The sequence below is a fragment of the Homarus americanus genome, unplaced genomic scaffold (assembly GCF_018991925.1).
Source record: "Homarus americanus isolate GMGI-L3 unplaced genomic scaffold, GMGI_Hamer_2.0 scaffold36970, whole genome shotgun sequence".
In the NCBI taxonomy this organism is placed as follows: Eukaryota; Metazoa; Arthropoda; class Malacostraca; order Decapoda; family Nephropidae; genus Homarus; species Homarus americanus.
This window is the reverse complement of record NW_024740094.1, coordinates 2871448-2895579: the sequence shown is the minus strand read 5'-3', so window position 1 is coordinate 2895579 and position 24132 is coordinate 2871448. Positions and strand designations below refer to the sequence as shown.

Sequence of the window (24132 nt, the reverse complement as noted above, 5' to 3'; positions counted from 1 at the left end):
GATTCAAGAGAAGGAGATTTCAATGCCTATTTAATAGTAATCCACAGGAGATTTCAATGCCTATTTAATAGTAATCCACAGGAGATTTCAATGCTTATTTAAAAGTAATCCACAGGAGATTCCAACACCCTGTAATCCCTTCAGTACTGTATACCTGTAATTTATACCTTAACTAAAAAGAAAACATGAACTTTCTTTATGATCTTGAACTTTCTAAAGCCCCAAGGAAGAGTGTCGGATTTACCTAGGAGAAAGTTCTGTAGAAAGTGTTTTTTTGTGTAGAATATTCATGACCTAACACATATTCTGCCCCCTACTGGTGTTTAGGTCAGGTCAGGTTAGGTTAGGTTAGGTTAGGTTAGGTCAGGTTAGGTTAGGATCAGTAACTATATAACAAAAGAGAGTTAAATATAATTCCATAACACTAAAATAAATAAAGTTTTTAAACAACACAACACAACACGAGCTGGGAGCATAATGACCTTTCACTATTGACGTGCTAGGTAGTATAATTACCCTCACGTGCCAGGTATAATTATTAGCCCCATTTATGGAGTAATATTATAGATATGAAGCCTTTAAATTGGTGTTATGATGCTGACTCGCTTACTGTGTGTGTCTGTGAGTATAATAATGATCAGTGTGGTATAATTATCGATTGGTGTATAACTGGAGACTAATAGATGATGTGGTTGAGTAGTAATTATACTCCATGGAGCAATTATACAACAGTGACAAAGAGAGTTATATGATTATTGTGGTGTGTGATGGTGGTGTCATGTGGCACTGTATGGTGATGGTGGTGTCATGTGGCACTGTATGGTGATGGTGGTGTCATGTGGCACTGTATGGTAATAATGGTGGTGTCATGTGGTACTGTATGGTGATGGTGGTGTCTTGTGGCACTGTATGGTGATGGTGGTGTCATGTGGTACTGTATGGTAATAATGGTGTCATGTGGCACAGTATAGTAAAAATGGTGTCATGTGGCACTGTATGGTAATAATGGTGTCATGTGGCACTGGTAAGAACACATAATAAACACTGCCATAAATCACCTGAAGTCAAACTCAAACATAATAATAACAAATTCTTAAAACCAATAAATCCCCAAATACCCCTCATTATCACCAAAACAATAACATTATCAGTCAAGTCAAGAAGGACAGGTGTTTAGGGTGATACGTACGGGACTGTGATGAGAGCAGGTGAAGGCTAATAGATGTCACCTTAAACAAGACCCAGGTGAGAAAGTGAGGGTGTTGGTGATGATGTCTTACAAGCAACAGCAAGATTGGAAAGTGACTCTGCTGTTGCCTCGTAGTCCAAAACCTCACCCACCTTGAAACTTATCACGTCTCTCTCTCTCTCTCTCTCTCAAAAGACTCACAAAGTTGGTTACAATTTGGCGGAGAACATCACGACCTGTAGTCAAAACGAGCTCCTTCTACCTAATCACACACACACACACACACACGCACACAGATATTGAAGTCACGTATGATAACGGGGAGAAGGAGAGGGGAGAGGGATTAGCTTGGTACTGTTAATATCCCAGAAATGGTCAGCTATTGGGTGAAATATAGCTTTTTTGGGGTGTATTGATTTAGCTTCGTGGTATAGAGAGGTGTATACGTATTATTTTTAGGCGTGTATGGTGTATGATGTATGGTGTATGATGTATGGTGTATGATGTTCGAAATGATTATGAATTAGGATGATTCTATTACTGTATACTAATGACCGGATTAATTAGTATATTTTAATTGTTTCAGTCACTATTAAAATACCTGAACCTGTAACCTGTAATCTGAAACTGTAACGTAAACCTGTAACCAATAATTTGTATCGATACTTATAAGGAAACAGTAAGTACATTGAAAATTACTGTAACTGTATTTTGTAACTGGAATATAATTTCAGTACCTGAGTATTATCTGTATTGTCACTGTAACTAAAGTATCATATTGTTAATGAAACTGTAACTACATAGGAATTACTGTAACTATCCTCTGTAACAAAAAAACAATAATATATGTAATTATTATGTCACAAAATAGGCATTACTGAACAAGGAGTTGAGTTACTTAAGAGACTTTATAACGTGTGTGTGTGTGTGTGTGTGTGTGTGTGTGTGAATGTGTGTGTGTGTATGTGTGTGTGTGTGTGGTGGCGTGACTGGAGTGGCAACAAGTTGGGATAAGTACATTATCTCCAAACACACACACACACACACACACACACATACACACACACACACACACACACACACACACACACACACACACACACTCTCCCTCTCTCTGGGGCTGACCTCTCATAATAATTAACAGGTATATTATTATTGTTGTTGTTGGTGCAGGTAATTGTAGGTCAACACCACCACCACCATCATCATCACACCCCCCTCCACCACTACATACCCCCTCCTAACCCCTCTCCACCACTACATACACCCCCTCCACACTACACACCCTCCACCACTACATACCCCCCAACCCCTCTCTCCACCACTACATACCCCCCCTCCTAACCCCTCCACCACCACAGGCACCCTCCTAACCTCCCTCTCTCCACCACTACATACACCCCCCTCCACCCCTCCACCACTACATACCCCCCCTCCCAACCCTCCACCACTACATACACCACCCTCCTAACCCCTCCACCACTACATACCTCCTAACCCCTCTCCACCACCCCCTCCAACCCCTCCACCACATACACCCTCCACCACTCACACACCCTCCAACCCCTCCACCACTTCACACCACCTCCACCCCTCTCCACCACCACACACCCTCCACCACTACATACCCTCCTAACCCTCTCCACCACTACACCCCCTCCCAACCCCTCTCCACCACCACATACACACCTCCACCACCACATACCCCCTAACCCTCTCCCTACACACCCCCTCCACCACTACATACCCTCCCAACCCTCTCCACCACCACATATTCTCCTCTTCACCCTCTCCACCACTACATACACCCTCTCCACACCCTCCTCCCCCTAATACTAATCTCAATATAATTGTTCTCGTGACGATAAAAGACGAAATACAATTAAAAGCATCAGGTCAAAAGGTATCCAGTCGTGTTCTTCATTAAATCATTTCATTTTATTACTGGCATTAAGAGTCTCGGCTCAGGTACAGTCCCAGAGTAATGTCTTCGTAGTCCGTAAGTCGTGCTGAGTCAATTAGTACGTAATTTAACCTCGGGTCCTGGAGGGTTAAATCATCGTCCTCAAAGGGTTAAATCATCGTCGTCAAAGGGTTAAGTCATCGTCGTCAAAGGGTTAATCATCGTCGTCAAAGGGTTAAATCATCGTCGTCAAAGGGTTAAATCATCGTCGTCAAAGGGTTAAATCATCGTCGTCAAAGGGCTAAATCATCGTCGTCAAAGGTTAAATCATCGTCGTCAAAGGGTTAAATCATCGTCGTCAAAGGGTTAAATCATCGTCGTCAGGTTAAATCATCGTCGTCAAAGGGTCGAGAAAGGTGGAGAGATGGGGTTGAGGGGGAGGGGGTTGATGGGCTAAAGGGAAGGGGGAGAGACAGGGGGGCAGGTTCGTAAGTCTGTCCGTACCAGATGACTCTGTTAAGTGAGAGAGAGAGAGAGAGAGAGAGAGAATATCTATCTATCTATCTATCTACGTGTGTGGTTGTCTTAAGTAAACTCAGCCTTGAGGGGTGACTCAGAATACAGTATGAAGGCTTAGCGGTGGCCTTGTGGTGTGTAGGTAGAGTCACAGAATAAAATAGGCGCCATCTTGCCTTGATTTGTGGTCAATAAGAGGAGTCAGTCAGTCTGTCTGTCTGTCTGTATGTCACCTCACCATCCTACCCCTGTCATAACAATCATACGGAGAGGAACACAAGTATCTGTCACTCACTGTGTTACGCTGTCACTCCTCTGTCACGCATGACGGTGGGGGGGGTGGGGGAGGGACAAAATCATGGTGTACTATGCTATGTGGTTAAGGGTAAGGGGGGGTGGGTAGGGATTCCGCTCTTAAGGGTCGTTTAAGGTAACAAGATAGTGTTATGCTGTACTATGGGTGATGTTATATAGTTAAAGTAGTAGTAATCTCGACCTTATGCTTTTCTTAGGGTTTTTTATACCATTGGGGCGGGGGCAAGATAGTGTTATACAGTGGTAGAATACCATTGATGATGACAGAAGGACGATAATACCGAGGAAGTTTGTGGTAGATTCACTCTTACGGTATCTTAGGCTGTCAGTGTTGATAGCCACTCATACAAGGACCCTAATGACAACAGCAACAGCCCAGATGATGGTTAGGGTCACAGCTACACTGAGGCACTGTGCCAAACTCTCACCATTGACAGTAATACTAACTCCTATGGTAGTAAAACTGACAGCCCGTAACAGTTTTCATGACACCGCAACTGACAGCTGCTCTTACTCATTCTCGAGCTGTTAACACTGACCATAACCCTGAAAATGACAGCAATAATGGCCCTTAAACTGACATAACACCGCCCCTACACTATACAGCTGTCAGCAGTGATTATAACCCCATTACTGACACTCACCCACGGTTGTCAGCACGCACATTAGCTCTTAACTGAGGCTGACGACAATACTTACAGTTCACATGATTATTCACACGTCAGCACCTACCCACGAGATAGCTGACTGTGTGTGTGTGTCAGACATGAGGTACCACTATGGGCACTGGTGGGCGTGGGCGCCTCACTCGGGCGTGGGACGGGCATAATCATCTAATTTTCGTCCTACGCTTCAACCATTGGCCAGACGGGAGGAGACAGAGGGTAGACGGGATTGGTCAAGACAGAGGCAAAAGACGTGACGGGATTGGTCGAGACAGAAGCGAGACCTGAAGAGGATGGGATGGGTAGAGACATAACGGGATTGGTCGAGACAGAGAGCAGGGACGGACGGAAAAGAACGGAACGAGGCGGATCTAGTCAGGGGACAAGCTTATCAAAACAAGTCCCGGGATAATATTTTTTCCTTGTTTCTGGAGGTGAGAGAAGGTAGGTAGTGCCTCTGTCTCCCTCCTCAGGTGTTGGAGAGAGAGAGAGAGAGAGAGAGAGAGAGAGAGAGAGAGAGAGAGAGAGAGAGAGAGAGAGAGCATTTTCTTTACGATTCCATAGTTTATATAATTTATTTCGTAAGGTTGTCAGACTTAACCCCTTGAGTACGATAACTTAACCCCTTGATTACAATGACAACCCCTTGAGTACAATGAGAACCCCTTGAGTCCGAGAACTTAAGCGAAGAAATCTTCTCTTTCAGGTGTTTAAGAATTCACGTCAGCGCCGCCGGGAGGTTGGACCAGGGGGCGGCTCCAGCATACCAGGTAAGGGATATACTTCCGGTCCAGGGCCTGGCTGATGGGACGCTCTAAGTATACTAGGAAAATGATATACCACTGGTCTACCCCTGGGGATTTACTCTGTATACTAAACAAGGGGTATGCCTCTCATTCAAAGTTAGGGACATCCCCCCGTACACCAGATGGGGAATATACCTGTATTTTCAAGCTTGGGGATTCTCTAAGTATATGAGGGAAAGGATATATACCATACCTAAGCTTGGGGACTCCCATAGTATACTCGGTAAGGGATAATATACAGTTGATTCAAGTCTGTTACTAAGTATAACTCGTAATGTACACATAACTCCCTGGTATGCGCCGAGACCTGGGGATTTCCACAGCATACCAGACGAGGGATATACTTCTCTGGTATGCGTGTAGTGTCTTTGTGTGAGGGAGGGAGTGAGGGACGGAGGGAAGGAGGGAAGGAGGTGAGTGGCCGCGGTGAACGGAACAGCATTACTGCTCACTTAACATAGTTCTGCGTTATTATACAAGGGAGTGTGAAGTCTTCGAGGTACGTATTTGCTATTCGTTTTTCCCCTAATTACAGGTAAGACAAAGTATGTAAGTAGAGTTTCAGTGTAATGTTGACGCCATCTTGGTTTAATCTATCGAAGAGTGAGTTGGAATGTGTTTTTGTGTTGATGTTTAACCCTTTGAGTCCTGGAGGGTTAAATCATCACCGTCATAGGGTTAACTCCTCATCCTAAAAGGGTTAAATCATCGCTCTCAAATGGGTAAAACATCGTCGTCAAAGGGTTAAACCATCGTCTCCAAAGGGTTAAACCATCGTCTCCAAAGGGTTAAAACAGTATGGGATATGTATTCTCAGTTCTCATCTCAGGGAATAATGTATAAAAAAAACCCTTGAGAAATTATCTTTGTGTCGCAGCAGCTAGAGTGAGACAGCCAGTTAGATGCTCTCACACCGGCAGTAACGAGAAAAATTCATTGTTGAGGACCTTGAGCCTGTGGTGGCCCTGGGAGCTGATGGGACCTTGTCGGTGTGTGGCTGGGAAAGACGACACAACACAACGCAACACAACATACAGTAATATGACACAACACAACACAACAGAAAAACGCCACGCAACGCTACACAATACAACACACTACAACACAACAAACCCAACACAACACTCTGAGCTGAACAACCACTCGGCATGAAGAGGATCCAAAGGGACTTATAACCCGAATGATGTTATATTAGGTTGTTAACTCACATAAACTAACCTCTCTCTCTCTCTCTCTCTCTCTCTCTCTCTCTCTTCAGCTACCCCATCCACTTCCTTCTCCCCCTAACCCTTTCTCCTCTCCCTTTATCTGTCTCCACCTCCTCCCCCTCTCACCTCCTCTCCCTTCACCACCTACCCTCCCTCTCTCTCACAGTAAAAATATTTAGATATACATCCCTGGCCAGACAAGATAATACGCCATAATAACAATACTTAACATTCCTGTCTTTAAGTGACCCGGGCCACATAATGTGTTACTTCCGGTACCTTTGTATTTACTTACCTTTGTGGTGCTTCTTTACGTGGCGTGTGTGTGTTGGTATGTGGCTGTGAGGAGGAGGAGGAGGAGGGGCAGGAGGAGCAGGAGGAGCAGGAGGATGAGCAGGGGGAAGAGGAGTAGGAGGAGGACCAACCAAGCCATCCCCCTACACCTCACTTCTCTACATCCTTCTCCCTGTCAACACGTGTTCAGGACGTCAGGCTTTGTTTACAAACAGTGACGTTATGCTCACTGAGTGGGTGGGTGGCCAGACGTCCAGGTGTAACTGTGCTTGTTGAGTGGGTCTCTTTTTACGCTCTTAAGGTGAGATATTACGTTAATTAGTTCCTCAGTCTCTCAGGTAACAGTAGATTTATAAGTTGTATGGTGACGCTGCACTTATTATTGTTAAAGTGTTGATAAGTGAAGTGGAGGAGGTGGAGGAGGTGGAGAAGGTGGAGGAGGTGGAAGAGGTGGAGGAGATGGAAGAGGTGGAGAAGGTGGAGGAGGAGGTGGAAGAGAACAGTGAAGGAGAAGGTGAAGGAGGTGAAGGAGGTGGAGGAGGTGAAAGAGGTGGAAGAGGTGGAAGAGGTGGAGGAGGTGGAGGAGGAGAGGAGGTGGAAGAGGTGGAAGAGGTGAAGGAGGTGGAGGAGGTGAAGGAGGTGGAAGAGGTGGAAGAGGTGGAGGAGGTGGAGGAGGTGATAATACCAACACGATAATAAACAGTGGTCAGCCAACAGAGGGTGACTACTGACAATGGCTGGGAATTTCTTCACTCTCTCTAACTTGTAGCGTGTCATTCAAATTGTTTCCTGAGACGAGGCCTTGGTGGTAATGGTGGCAGTAGTGAGGGTGATGGTGGTAATGGTGGTAGTAGTGAGGGTAGTAGTGGTGGTGGTGGTAGTGGGGTTAGTGGTGGTGGTGGTGGTAGTGGTGAGGTGTATTAATGGTGGTAGTGGTAGTGGTAGTGATGGTGGTGATGGTGGTGAAGTGGTAATGGTGGTAGTGGTGGTGGTAATGGTGGTAGTGGTGAAGGTGGTAGTGGTAGTGGTAGTGATGGTGGTGATAGTGGTGGTGGTGGTAATGGTGGTAGTAATATATATGTGGGAAATAACCGTTTGATCTCACCTGTAAAAAAATTATTTGATTTTCTTTCCGCACGTAATGTATGTATGTATGTATGTATGTATATATGTATGTATATATGTATGTAAAAAAGATGAATTCAACCACGAAAATAATCATGGAAACAAAATAAATTAAAAACACTAAAAGAACGAGATAAATAAAATACAAAAAATAAAAATAATAAAAAAATAAAAATCTAAATAAAAAATAATTATTCTACGTCACAATAAAATGTAAATAAAAACAGTTAAATGTTGTGAACAGGACGAGAAAGTTTCCTCTGAATGTCGTGTTTATCTCAGTGTTTTGTGTCCAGGCGTGACGTGGCTTGATGACCCTCCCCACCTCCTACCACCACCAACACGTACTCTGACACCGTTATTGACACCAACAGCGTCACTCACAACATCAACACCACCTGTGACACCATCAACACCACCTCTGACACCATCAACACCACCTGTGACACCATCAACACCACCTGTGACACCATCAACACCACCTGTGACACCATCAACGCTACCTCTGACACCACCATACACCACGCAACACTTATGACTCACCTGAGAGAGAGGTACTTCGCTGAATGATGAGTCAGTCTCACCTTTACTCATCAACAGGTGTGAGTAAGTGTTGTATATCACTCATTCACTCGCTCACTCACTCGCTCATTCACTCGTTCACTTAATAACTCACTCAGTTAATGACAGATAAGGTCAGGTTAGGTTAGGTTAGGTCAGGTAAGGACAGCTTTGGTTAGGTTAGTTTAGATTAGGTTAGGGCAGGTTAGGTTAGGTAAGGACAGATTAGGTTAGTTAAGGTTAGGTTACGTTAGGTTTGGCAACTCGAGGTATAGTCTCAGTGTAGTTTAACCGGGAATATTTGCAGATTCTTGACCCTGAGATAGTAAGAAAACTGGTGATAGTATGTACAATTTCTCCCCAGTTGTGGGAAACTTTAACTTACGATTCTTTAAAAATTTGATGACAATTGTAGTTTTCTTTATCTTCAGCTACGAGATAAAAAGCCCACGAAAGATGGAGAGAAAGAGAGGTATAAAGAGAGAGAGAAAGAGACTAAGAAAGAGAGGTGTTGAAGGCTAGTAGGAGTCAGCTTGGGGCAGCCATCGTTTATATTGAGGTCAACTGGTGATGTAACGCTCTCTCCTTTCTGGGTTACCGAGGTGGGGACGACCCTGTGTCACACCTGGTCCAGTATGACACGTGGTTATGTGTCACCTGGTCAGTATGACACTTGGTTCTGTATGACACGTGGCCCTCTGTGACTCAGTGATCCTTGTGACACGTGTTTCCGTTCGGCACGTGGATCTGGGTGGCACGTGGTTGTTTCTGACACGTGGCAATGTGTTACGTGGATTTACATGACACGTGGAAAGAGAAGGGCAGGAGAGGAGAGAAATGGGAGAAGAGGAGGAGGAGAGGGCGAGGAAGAAGGGTGGGAGAGAGGGCGGGGGGAAGAAGGGTGGGAGGAGAGGAGAGAGAGGTGGGAAGAAGAGGGTGGGAGGAGGGAGAGGAGTGGAAGGGAAGATGGGTGGGAGGAGAGGAGAGGAGCGGAAAAGGGAGGAGGAAGAGAGAGAGGGAGAAAGGAGGAGGAGGAATTATACGGTAAAGGAATGATCGTTAACAACACTTAACACAGAGAGAGAGAGAGAGGGAGGGTCAGGGCACACACGAGTCAGCACACAATGGGAAACTCACGCTGCCACGCCCTGTACTATGCCTGGGTCTGGGCGGCGTGTGGGTGGGACGTGGGCGGTGTGTGGGTGGGGCGTGTGGGGCGTGGGCGTGGGTATGGGTAGGACATGGGTGTGGGCGTGGGTCACCCCTTGAGTGTGTAAATATGTAAGAGGAGGAGCCAAGGAGGTGTGTGGGGGGGAGGAGGAGAGCCAGAAGAGAGGTGTGGGTGAGAGGAGGGGGAGGAGGAGAGGAGACGAGGAGGGAAGAAGAGAAGGAGGAGAGAAGGCAGGGAAAGGAAAGAGGTGATGAAATGAAGAAATAACGAAAAGAGGCGGAGAGAAGGAGCGAGGGAGAGTAGGAAGGAGTGAGGGAGGGTTGGAGGGAGTGAGGGAGGGTAGGAAGGGTGTGAGGGAGAGTAGGAAGGAGTGTGGGAGGATAGGAGGTGAGGGGTGAGAGAAGGGTGAGAGGCCGGGAGGAGGTATGAGGCACAAGGCCACAATACCTCCAGGTGAAGAGAGAGAGAGAGAGAGAGAGAGAGAGAGAGAGAGTACTGTCTCTAACCTTTTTAAACTGGGTGAACAGGTCCAGTGTTGGAGAATAACAAGAACAACACGAAGATGGTGGCCAGTGATAATGAAGAACAGGTGAAGAACAACAGTGTGTGTGTGTGTGTGGTGACGCAATATAACGTAATAATAGTCCAACAGACAAAAACACACACACACACCTACACACACACACACACACACACACACCTGTAAACCACCTCCTCAGAACATCAAGGTAATTCCTCTCCCCATCAATAACAACAACAACAAGTATTTCAATATATTACAGTCACAGAGACACACTGACGCCATTTTGAATCACCATCTTAATTGACGTAGGTTAAATGACTCAAATACCGAAATCAATCACTTAAGATCACCTGAGAATCGATATTTATGTCGCATTTGAGGTAATTAAGCAGATAACGCTCGTACACCTGTAGTTAGGATGAAAATGCATCGGTATGAAGAAATTATAATATATTTGTAGGTCAGGTTTGGTTAGGTTAGGTTGTGACCTATAAGAGTCAGGTGTACACGTTCTATCATCTTAGGAGGAAAAAATTCTCACTACTAACCAAACCTAACCTAACCAAACCTAACCTGACCAAAACAAACTTAATTTAACCAAACTCCGTGAGAATTCATCTTTTGTGTGGTAACTCCAGTGATCCGTTTGAAAGCGTGGACACATACTAATTACTTAACAGTTACAGCCAATAAAAAACTCGTGGATAAATGTATTCTGTCTGTGATTGGTTGAGATTAATGATGTTTGGCATTTTGTTGCATTACACGACGTTGCATTATGTCAAACTCGCGTGTGTGTATGTATGTATGTATGTAGTGTGTGTGTGTGTGTATGTATGTCTGTGCACTAAATTAAAAAACACGTGAGGAATACACTACCCCAATAAACACAAACATACACACAAACACCCACACACACACACACACACACACACACACACACACACACACACCCACACACACACACACACACGACATACATACATAACAAGGGAGCCTGTGTATACTAGTACTTACTGCTGCTTTTACTAACTTTATATAGAAGTACCCGGTGAGTGCGTTGGTGAGTGTGTTGGTGATGACGAGTGTGTTGGTGGTGGTGGGGGTGAGTGTGTGCTGGTGAGTGTGTCTGTCAGTATCTTGGTGTTGGTAAGAGTGAGTGTGTTGGTGATAATAAAAAAAATCTTTCAGTGAGTGCCTGTGGTCTACACACAGACACACACACACACACACACACACACACACACACACACACACACACACACACACTGTATACATAAGGAACTTAAGACTCACGAGGGAGGACTAAAAAATCACAAAAAATACACAAATAATAAAAATATGAGTAAAATACATAATAATACATAGTGATACATAGTGATACATAGTGATACATGATAAAAGAGGAAGGGGGGGGGGGTAATACTCACTCTTATCACTGCTGTATAAAATATCACATTTCGATCTGGATGACGTCAGCTGAACTTTTCAAAATAAAAATCTTATTATTCACCACAAGTTGTTTACACTAATGCGTCTGTTTCCTCCCGTTAATGTTATCTCTCATCTTCATCTCTTAGCGTGAGGGAAAAAAAAGAGAAATAAAGAGAGGTTACCGTATAAAAAAACAATTACACTAAAGGCTTGTTGGGGGGGATGTGGGGAGAGTGAGAGAGAGGTTTTAGAGGGACGTCCGTCTACCTCCGTGTGCGTGGAGCTACTGAGTCCTGAGTCGACCACCAGCTCCCTCCTCCCTCTTTCTGGCCACCCAGGTAGTGTTGCCAACGGCGAGTATCATGTACAGGTAACCACAGCCTTTCGTTAATATTCAATACTTAACTCATATCTAACACCAAAATACACAACATATCGGTATTATAACACTCTTGATGTTTGTTATGAGTTGTTGAAATTGTCATAGATGGTGAGAGGAAGTAGTGGTGATAAAAAATAGCTCCAGTTTGTTGGTGTCTGGGGCGGGTTGTTGGCAGTGTTGTGTCTACCTTTGTAACCTCAGTGGTGGAGGGTTGCCCAGGTAGGCGACTGTTGCCAACAAGTCATTATTTCTGCAACATTTTTTCCTTATCATTTAATTGTGAAATTTATACAAGCTAGGACAACCAGGACGACTATTTACCAACATTATACACCGTAAGGTTATAAGTATATCAGGATTTATGGGAGATAACAGTACTTTTGTCAGTCCAGTAGATGTTGACATTACACCTTGGGGCAAGAGAATGCCACACCCCCTCGTGTCTCCCGCAGCTGGTGGGGTTTAAACTTAACCCTTTACTCCAGCTTACTTAAACCAGCACACACCTTAAACCCACCTCCTGACACGCCATAAATTAATCTGTTTCCTAAGACTGGGTTAGGTTGTGTGTGTGTGTGTGTGTGTGTGTGTGTGTGTATGTGTGGACCCCCTAAAATATTCAATGTCATGTCAGTTTTTCTACACACCTGAACTCTCCCTTAAACACATACAAATCTTCAGGTGTATCGGGAGATAATATATACACCTGTCCAACACACCTGAATATCTGTTTATCATTAGTTTCAAGTGTGCAAAGTTGACATGACACTGAATTCTGAGGTTCACACACACGCACACACACACAAACACATCACAGTGCCACATCTTCAACACCTGACAAGAACACCTGACAAGACTCCCTTAATTAAGTGAGGCAGGTAGAGGCGTGAGGCTCGATCTGCAACACACTGTAACTAACTGTAACTCAGACTGTGGCGGTGGTAGTTGTTGACGTTCTCACCCCTGTGTTGTTGACAGTGGTGAGGCTGGGAGGAGGAGGAGGAGGAGAGGGGGAAGAGGAGGGAGAGGGAGAGGAGGAGGGGGAGGTGAGGAGGAGGAGGAGGAGAGGGGGAAGAGGAGGGCGAGGAGGGAGAGGGAGAGGAGGAGGGGGGAGGTTGGTGGTGGAAGGGAATTTGTGAGTGGGTGAGAGAGTGGGTGAGCGGGAGAGAGAGTGGGTGAGTGGATGAGAGAGTGGGTGAGTGTGGATGAGTGTGGGTGTATGTGGGGAGGTGTGGGTGGATACGATGAAGAAATGAACAATGATGAGTCTTGACAAAAAAGTTGAACCTTCTTGGAAATATAATCTTACTCACTCACAGACACACGGACTCACAGACGCACGGACTCACAGGCACACGGACTCACAGACACACGGACTCACAGACACACGGACTCACAGACACACGGACTCACAGACACACGGACTCACAGACACACGGACTCACAGACACACGGACTCACAGACACACGGACTCACAGACACACGGACTCACACACACACACAAACACTGACCTTTCCTTACCCCAAAAGGCAAGACTCAAGTAACGAGCTTCATAAACTTACCCAGACATATTTACAACAGTTATTCCTCCTGTTCTTGATGTTAGTGGGAGCAAGATTCATAAAGTGTTTGGAAGTTAAATATTACTCCTAAGTTAAATATTACTCGTAAGAATATTCTAAACTAGTTGATTTAAATGTAATAATAATACTCAAGAATTAGGCTGCGTGTATGTGTGTGTGTGTGTGTGTGTGTGTAGGTGGTGTACTGAACAGAGACAGTTGTTTGGTTCACTGACCACCTACACAAGCAACATCTGCCATTACAACATTGTCTCTTAGAAAAGGTTAAGAAGAAAATATTGAGACTGAATATGAGAGAGAGAGAGGGAGAGAGAGAGAATTAACCAAAGATCATTGAGGTAGAGAGAGGGAGAGAGAGACCGGCCAACCTGACATACTATAACGGGTCCACACTGTGTCACCCGGACCCGCCTGATGCCATCTCGTGTCTCTCTCACTACTAACCTGTTGATGCTTCTCTCACTTCACCTCCCGCTGAAGAAGAAGAGACAACTTGAATACGATGACTTAACCTTGAATACGATGATTTAAACTTTAACACGATGACTTAACTCTTAAATACGATGACTTAACCCTTGAATACGATGACTTAACTCTTAAATACGATGACTTAACTCTTAAATACGATGACTTAACCCTTAAATACGATGACTTAACTCTTAAATACGATGACTTAACTCTTAAATACGATGACTTAACTCTTAAATACGATGACTTAACTCTTAAATACGATGACTTAACTCTTAAATACGATGACTTAACTCTTAAATACGATGACTTAACCCTTGAATACGATGACTTAACTCTTAAATACGATGACTTAACTCTTAAATACGATGACTTAACCCTTAAATACGATGACTTAACTCTTAAATACGATGACTTAACTCTTAAATACGATGACTTAACCCTTGAATACGATGACTTAACTCTTAAATACGATGACTTAACTCTTAAATACGATGACTTAACCCTTAAATACGATGACTTAACTCTTAAATACGATGACTTAACTCTTAAATACGATGACTTAACTCTTAAATACGATGACTTAACTCTTAAATACGATGACTTAACTCTTAAATACGATGACTTAACCCTTAAATACGATGACTTAACTCTTAAATACGATGACTTAACTCTTAAATACGATGACTTAACCCTTGAATACGATGACTTAACCCTTGAATACGATGACTTAACCCTTGAATACGATGACTTAACCCTTTGACTACAACATCTTCGTACTGAATGGTTTAAGTAACTCATTTATTCTAAAAAAAAAATTAGAACGTATTGAAACTTTCATCTTGTAAACACATAAGAATGAACTTAACTTTTTCACTTAAGATGTTACACAAAGGTAGTTACTAAGTTATTGATCCGTGACGTGTTAAATATTAAGTGAAGGCAAGAGAATGTGTCTAATTAGCTTACCTTTAGAAATGTCGTTCGGTAATTCTTTCGTCTAAGTTATGATGTGAAACGAATTATCTGTGGTTCCTGCATTAATTTTTTTTATCCTGAAACTGTGTGTGTGTGTGTGCGTGTGTGTGTGTATGTGTGTGTGTGTGTGTGTGTGTGTGTGTGTGTGTGTGTGTCTGTGTGTGTGTGTGTGTGCAGCCCCCCTCAATTACATTAACATAGAGCTGACCTTGACAACAGTTAAGGTCGGGGAGGGAGGAGAAGAGGGGGAGAGGAAGGGTTGTTGTCACCTGTGCCAAGGTAACACGTATTATTAATTTACCACACCTTACTAATTTCCTCGTTGAGTCACCGTGACGCAGCCTCTTCCGTGACACAACATCATTCACTACCTGTATTAACCTAAACTACCTGTAATAAACTAACCTAACCTAACCTAACCTGTACTAATCGTCCCTCACATTTAGTAAACATTCAAACTCTATGACATCTTAATTAGTGATAAACATCATTAAATTACTGTCCTTTTATGTTTATAGTCAGTAAACATATGACAAATTATTCCTACCTAACTTAACCGAACAAATATAACAAAAACAACACTAAAACAACAACAATAACAACCTCCACCATCACAACAACAACCATCACCACCACCATAACAACCACCACCACAACAACAACCACCACCACCACCACCACCACAACAACAACAACAACAACCACCACCACCACCACAACAGGAGTGCCAGTGGCTGTATACAGTTTACAGTTATCAAGAAAGGTGGAGTAACTGTCTGAGTAAATGTATGACACCTTGGTGGTGACTGTCACTCATCACCATCATCATCACTATCATCATCATCATCACCGCATTTTGAAGTGCATTATCAAAGCCAGATGTGACAACGACCAGCTACTGAGAGAGAGAGAGAGAGAGAGAGAGAGAGAGAGCTGCCTGTACCCCTTTAAACACGTGGGAAATACAGGTAAAAACTCCTGTATTTATTAAGGGACAAGTACAGGTGTATCTATCGTCCAGGTATACACACACACACCTGTATATGGTAGGCAATAATACATACAGGTGAAAATACAGATACAGGTGTGATTAGAGTGATACATACAGGTACAGGAAGAGTAATTAGGACATTAGAGGGACGTACCTGAGACCAGAAGAGATCAATGGAGGCGGTGTCCATCTCCTGCTGTAGGGCGACCTGTGGACACCAATGTACTGATTACTGGTGGTGGTGGTGGTGGTGGTGGTGGTGGTGGTGGTAGTGGTGGTGGTGGTGGTAGTAGTGGTGGTGGTGGTGTGTGTGTAGTGGTGGTGGTGGGTGTGGTGGGTGGTAGTAGTGGGTGGTGGTGGGTAGTAGTGGTGGTGGTGGTGTGGTGGTGGTGGGTGGTGGTGGGTGGTGTGTGGTAGTGGTGGTGGTGGTGGGTGGTGGTGGTGGGTGGTGGTGGTGGTGGTGGTTGGTGGTGGGTAGTGTGGTGGTGGTGGTGGTGGGTAGTGGCAGGTGGTGGTGGTGTGGTGTGTGTGTGGTGGTGTGGTGGGGAGTGGTGGTGGTGGTGGTGTGGTGGTGGTGGTGGTGTGGTGGTGGTGGTGGTGGTGGTGGTGGTGGTAGGTGATAGTGTGTGTGTGTGGTGGTGTGGTGTGTAGTGGTGGTGGTGGTGTGGTGGGAGGGTGGTAGGTGGTAGTGGTGGTGGTGGTGGTGGTGGTGGTGGTGGTGGTGGTAGCGGCGGTGGTGGTGGTGGTGTGTAGTGGTGGTGGTGGTGGTGACATTATACATCAGTGTGTGTGTGTAAGTAATAATACCCACACTTGACCTTAATTAACAATAATAAAAATATGAAGGTATTTTTTAACACCTCAGAGGCGCCACAAGACAGCATTGTTTACTCTCAACCACAGAAAAAATAACATAGTTGCTGACGCTGTGTCCCTCACCACCGTGTGTCAGCAGTGTGGCGAAACTAGGTCACACACCTGTACTTCCACACCTGACACACACCTGTACTCACACACCTGACTCACACACCAGTTCATAAATCACAGGAAACTAATATATGTATAATGAACAAAAGAATGGAGGAAACTGCAGCGGGCATATTGACCCATACTGGACAGTCCCATTTACACCCAACCCCTATTGCTCATATATCCGTCCAGCCTTTGTTTGAAGCTATGTTGTTCATATGTATAATGATTGTTAGTTTGTAAGTCTACCTCTCTATCTGCCTGGCTGCCTCTCTATCTGTCTGGCTGTCTCCCTGTCTGTCTGTCCACTCACCTCGCCTGCTCCTGCCTATCTGTCACACCACGTCAACTCACTTCTCATTGGTTCAGGGTTACCCCACAGGCCCGCCTATGATGACGTCACTCTTTTTCCAGCTATACCATTGGCTAAGAGGGCGAGGCAGTAACCCTGTGACACTGAGGTTATCGCTATTATTATCAATGTTACGCCTTTTGAGAAACTTTAACATCCATGAAGAAAATAAGAAAAAAATAAGATTAATAATGTCATTGAATATAAATATAAAGAGATAATGATATATTCTCTAAGTTTCGTGTTTTGTGTTGTGTGTTTTTTTAAAAGTCTTGGGATGACGAAACAAAAATTGAGGCAGGCCAATGACGCAGCACAGACGCGTACGGGGAAGTGAGGAGAAGAAACATTTAGTCAACATTGCACCAGACAGACATACACACACACAGACAGACAGGCAGACAGATATTTACAGGAAATAACAGAGAGTTGAGGTGTTAAAGATGTATTGCTCACGATTTACACACGAGAGCTTGTGTTGGCGGGAGTAACGTCACAGGTGCATTGTGGGTTACGTGTTCCTGTTATCTCTCCACCTATCTCATACTTAGAAGTGGATGACGATATCATATATGGTGGAAGAGCCCATAGGTGGAGGGCCAGGGTGGTGGAGTAACCCACTAGAATCAGATCAACACACACACTCAGTCACGCAGCTCAGTTAAGAGAAATTCTGAAAGTTAATACAGTGTCCAGGGTGTTAGCTCTCTTTCTTAACCCTTGTAGGTTTAAAAGAAGTCTCTTATCAGTCTTATCAGGTCTTACTCAGTTAACGCACCGCTTGGTAACTGATACTCACACATCATATCATAATCACTCATACAACACCGGTCAGCATACTCGCCTTACTAACAAACGGTCCCTGGTTCGATCCCCGGGCAGAGTGAAAGTGTGGGCAAGTTTCTTTACGCCAGCCTCTGTCTCCCCAGCAGTAACTAGGGACCTGAATGTTAATAGATTGGTGGATAGAGTTCCGGGGTTATGGTTAGCCAGTGAAGCAAGTAAGTCATCCGGTGTTCTTGGGTTATGCCTGGACACTGGGTCATACAGCTCGTTAATTTAGGGTGTGGTTAGTGTGTTGGCATAAGCTGGTTACGTAAAGATGTGTTTCCACAGCTTATTTCACCTGATGATTAAACACCTTAAGTTAGGTTAGGATAGGTGACTAATATCCAGTTGATCCGTAACGCCAGGTGGCCCCATAGTGCCACCAACACGAGGGCCTACCATAACAACATTATACAACAGACTTATAACTGTATCTGGGCCAATAATTCCGTAATACAACCTCTGTGACCTCTAAGACCTGCTATCTGTGACCTTTGACCTATGTGGGGTGTCAGGTGACCTCTGGAGGCGTGTGTGACCTGTGGGTGTGGTGAGGGCAACCTTGGTTAGTGTCCCGCTAGTGAGGAAATGCCCGACCTGGGTGTTGACCTCTGGAGTTCACCTGTCAGTGTGTGTGTGTGTGTGTGTGTGTCTAGGACTTCCTGAGAGAGAGATAGGGGAGGTGTGGGGTAGGGATGATACCCAGGACATCCCTCAGAGGGCATCAGCAGGAAATACCCTAATCACAAGCCTCCGTCACACCTAAGGACAGTGACGTCAGCAACAACGTCATTGACAATCCAACTAATCAAGGCTCACTACTCACCCTAGACAACCAACCAATCACCTTCCGTAAACCCCCTCACAAAGACGTAAGACAATGACATCAAAGGACATTACAGCCAATCAAAGCTCACTATTACCCCTGAAGACCCAATCAAATATCCGGGTGAAGATGGATGCTATTTCCCATGAATAAAGGAGTGGATTTAGCCCAAGGACTTCCGACTAACAGCGTCCTTTGTGCCGTGTCTAGTGCCGGGAGCAGTAGAAGGATCTGGCCAATAGTCCCCCTCTCCCTCTCCCTCTCCCTGACCCCTCTCCATCGTCTTTGTTATAAGGTAAGACCCCCCCACTTCCGGCTCCCTGTATTATAACAAATTGCATTATCGCTTTTCTGCAACACCTGAAAGCTTTAACGGTGAGGGTGAGCAATGATGTGGTGACGGAGGGCTGAGAGGCTGAGAGGCTGTGAGGCTGAGAGGCTGAGAGGCTGTGAGGCTGTGAGGCTGAGAGGCTGAGAGGGAAGTTAGGAGGGATGGATGAATGGGTGAGAGGAAGGGTGGGAGCATGGATTAATGGGTGGGCTGGGAGGAAGGGAGAAAGAGAAGTAAGAAATAGAGAGATAGGGGAAAGCGACACACATACATGTACACCCAGATATACAGACATACACTCATACACACATACATATATCCATACACACCCAAACATACACACATACATACACCTATGATATCAGAGGGAGGATAAGTAACAACGAGGAATAGTGAATGAAACTGATAATAGAGGTAAAGAAGGGGTCACACACTGGTAGGGGTCATACAGGTAAAGACAGGGGTCACACACGGGGTCGGGGTCAGGGGTCACACACGGGGGTCAGGAGTCACACACGGGGGTCAGGGGTCAGACACGGGTCACACACACCAGGGATCACGTCGGTAATGTTGCCTGGGAGGTCAATAATCTGTTATATAGTGTGTGTGTGTGTGTGTGTGTGTGTGTCTATAATACACCTAAAATAGATTAATCTTATGTGTACCCAAAATAGAACCCCGGCAATGAAAAATAAATGAAAGAGAGAGAGAGAGAGAGAGAGACCTTAATAAACATAACTAAAATCAACAACAACAGACAGACTAATCATTCTTCTCTTCTTCTTCATCTCTACAAATATTATGATGTTGATGTTAGATAAGAAGACAATGGTGATGAATGTATCTCACACACACACACACACACACACACACACACACACACACACACACGGAGGAGAAATCTTATGTTTTCACTCAAGATAAAATATAAAAAAAAAATTATCATATTAAACATCATTGAGAAAAAAAAAATTGCAGTAAACTTTCCTATTCGACGACGAGACTTACCAGTATAGCCAATCAGCGTCGAGGGATTATGAGGTCCATTATCCCGGTATGGTTTAGATACAATGATAATAATGATGATGTATGATAATGATGGAGACTGAGGAAGGTAGATGACCAGGAAGATGGTTGTCAATGAAAAGCGGGAGAGAAAGTGGGTTGACTCCTGCTGCTGTTTCTGTGTGAGTTTTTTTTTTTATCAACTTTCACCAGACGTGTGTTGAGGTAGCTTCTTCCCTCCTCCCTCACCTTACCTCCCTCATTCATCCTCCACCCACCTCCACCCCTACCCTCCCTCCTCATTCACCCTCTCATCCTTCCTCTTCCCTCACTCTACCCACCCTCCACCCCTACCCTCCCTCCCTCATTCACTCCCTCCTCACCCACTCCTGGACACAGTGTCAGTCGGCCGAGTCTATTCCTTACTATGTTGACCCCTCCCTTCCTCCTTCTCCCTTCCCTCCCTTCCCTCCCTCCTTCCCTCCCTCCCTGCCCACCATGTTGACCATCCTCTCCCCTATTGGCTAACCAAGACAGACAGACAAATACACGGACACAAGGATCGCTACACTAAGGATCACAGATAAAAGAACGCTAAATATTGGACGATCATTTCAGGTGGTGTGTGTGTGTGTGTGTGTGTGTGTGTGTGTGTGTGTGTGTGTGTGTGTGTGTGTGTGTGTGTATGTGTATGTGTGTGTGTGTGTGTGTTTCGGCCACTTGGTAAACAGTTGTACCTGAGTGAAATAGAGTGAAGAGAAAGACCTTTGTATGTTCAGATTAGCCAAGCATAGGTTTATTGAACGATCTGATTGGCCAATATTTTGTTTTGTTAATGTTCTGATTGGCCAAATTGAAAGAGCATTTGCTATATATATTAAGTAGCAACTGTCATTTAAAGGAGCATCTGCTATATATTAAATAATTATCCAAAACATTAACACCACTCCTCCTCCTCCTCCTCCTCCCCCTCCTCCTCCTCTTCTTCCTCCTCCTCCTCCTCCTCTTCTTCTTCTTCCTCTTCCTCCTCCTACGTGACAAACTTCCGTCGTAATGAAGGTAAGTTATAATAAGAACTTACATCACCCATTAAAGCCTCACCAGTTGACTTCCTTGTTGGTGTGTCATTAGGAGTTATGTGTTGCGTGGTGTTAAGTCATTAAGTTATGATAGGTGTTTCTTATATGTTTTTGTTTGTGTAATAATTATTGTCGTGACATTTGGATTTAATTGATCGTAAAATTTGTTATAGGTATTTGAATATCTTAGTTTGGCACCTTTTGGTATTTCTTGACATCTTTTGACATTCTAGGCACTGTGTTAAATCGACCTAATGGAGTGTTTACAAAGTCCCTTGGTGTTTGTGTTGATGTTATTGAAAGCGTTGTAAAAGAATTCCTGATGCGGTTTTCTTTTACAGATGGCCAGGTGTGGTGATGGCCAGGGTGTGGTGATGGCAGGTGTGGTGATGGCAGGTGTGGTCATGGCCAGTGGGTGGTCAAGGTTAGGGTGTGGTGTTAGCCAGGTGTGGTCATGGCCAGGGTGTGGTTATGGCCAGATGTGGTCAAGGCCAGGTGTGGTAATGGCCAGGGTGTGGTCATGGCCAGAGGTGGTGATGGCCAGGTGTAACGTGATAATGACTCACTCACTTGACCTTGACGATTCGCCTTCAAGGTAAAGTAAACTGTTCTCTCTCTCTCTCTCTCCGTGGCTCAAGTGTTCATCAGGTGTACTAGTGCTATGTTTCAATTACCTGCAGGTACTAGTTTTTCTCAGGTAAGTCTCAAGCTAATTAAAGGTGAGGGCATTCTTACATGACCAAGTTGGTGTTGAGTAATACACACCTGCCCACACACACAAAAAATACACACACCAATAAATATACACACAGATATACGTACACACAACAAAAAATACACACACCAATAAATATACACCCCGATATACGTACACACACAAAAATACACACACAAAAATACACACACAAATAAATATACACACAGATATACCTTATACACACACATGCACATTTATATACACACTTGCGTACACATAGCAATAATACACACATACACACACAAACACACACACTAGACATAATTAGGCACACACCCTGAACACTGGACATAACTAGACACACACCCTGGACACTGGACAGAACCATAGACGCTTTGGACACTGGACAGAAACAGACACACGCCCTGGACATAACAGACACACGCCCTGGACATAAACAGACACACGCCCTGGACAGAAACAGACACACGCCCTGGACAGAAACAGACACACGCCCTGGAAGTAATACTATTCTTACATTAATATACATCAATAAGCACAGTCATCCAGTCCATTACAGTTGACCCTTGATATTCAACCCCTTGATAAACTCACTGCCGAGAAAGTACTACACATAACCAAGTGTATCCTTTGTCCTGGGTGTTCGAAAGAGGTCTTCTTGGTTGTAGGTGTTCGAAACTATTCCTCCTCTTGTTTCTGGTGTTCGAATAACCTGTAACAATGAAGGAACCTTTGTTGGATGACCCTGCGTGTAGTCTCAGTGTATAAACGCGGCCATTTTGAGGGTGAATCTATTAAACTCTCAACCTCTTACACTCACCCTCCTTCTCTCCCTCTCCCTCTCACCCTTCCTTCCCTCTCAATTATCCCTCTCTCTCTCATCCTTCCCTCCCCTCACTCTCACTACCATTTCCCTTTCAATCTTTCATCCTTCTCTCCCTCTCACTCTTCCCTCCCCCTCACCCTCCCCTTTTCCTCCCTCTCAACCTATCCCTCTCATCCTTCTTTCCCTCTCACCCTTCTTTCCCTCTCACCCTTCTTTCCCTCTCACCTTTCCCTCTTTCTCACCCTTCCTTCCCTCCCACCGTTACCTCCCTGTCACCCATCCCTCCCTCTCACCCTCACCTCCCTCTCACCCTCTCACCCTTCTCTCCCTCTCATCCTTCCTTCCCTCTCACCCCTCCCTCCCTCTCACCTTTACCACGCAATACCCCTTAGGCATGACAGGTACTCTGGCTTGATCACCTTTCCAATTAATGGGCGGCAGGTGTGTGTCAGGCCACCAATCACCCTTACTGTTGATGCTGTTAACAGTTATTCACCATTGCCGTTTAAGTATTTATCTACCGTTAATCTGTTGGGCCATATCCGTTTACCCCCTCCTGTTACCTGTTGAATCAGTTTATTATCTTTTGTTACCTGTTGGGTTGAGATCGGTTACTTTCTGTTACCTGTTGAGTCAGTTAATTACTTTTTGTTATATGTCGGTGCAAATCCGTTAAATTCTGTTGGTTAAGCCACATCCCTACCCTCTGTTACCTCTTAAAGCCACATCCCTACCCTCTGTTACCTCTTAAAGCCACATCCCTACCCTCTGTTACCTCTTAAAGCCACATCCCAACCTCCTGTTATCCGTTTCGTCACCTCCTAGCCTTGGTTGCGTGAGGTGAACATGATACCTCCCTTATTACAGGCTTACCAAGCGACACAACACGTAATTAACCCCTTCCACTAGTATTTATCTCTGTACCATGTGCCTGCCCTGTCATTAATTAAATATATATTAAGGTGAGTTTAATATAACGTGTAATATTGCATCTAAGTATATTTAACCCTTCAATTAAGTATATACAGATGAAGATAAGAGAGTATAAGGAATATGAATGTGTTATTAGGCAAGAATTTTCAAG

General features: G+C 44.6%; 1 protein-coding gene across 2 annotated transcripts in view; it reads right to left on the bottom strand.

Annotated features, from left to right (window-relative positions):
* Positions 1–24132, bottom strand: part of LOC121875150 — a 79248-nt gene that overhangs the window by 40641 nt on the left and 14475 nt on the right. For both annotated transcript variants that reach the window (XM_042379574.1, XM_042379575.1), the window contains exon 3: positions 16269–16322. In XM_042379574.1, the coding sequence (XP_042235508.1) occupies positions 16269–16304 (36 nt within the window). In that variant the 5' untranslated portion in view covers positions 16305–16322. The remainder of the gene's footprint in view (positions 1–16268; positions 16323–24132) is intronic.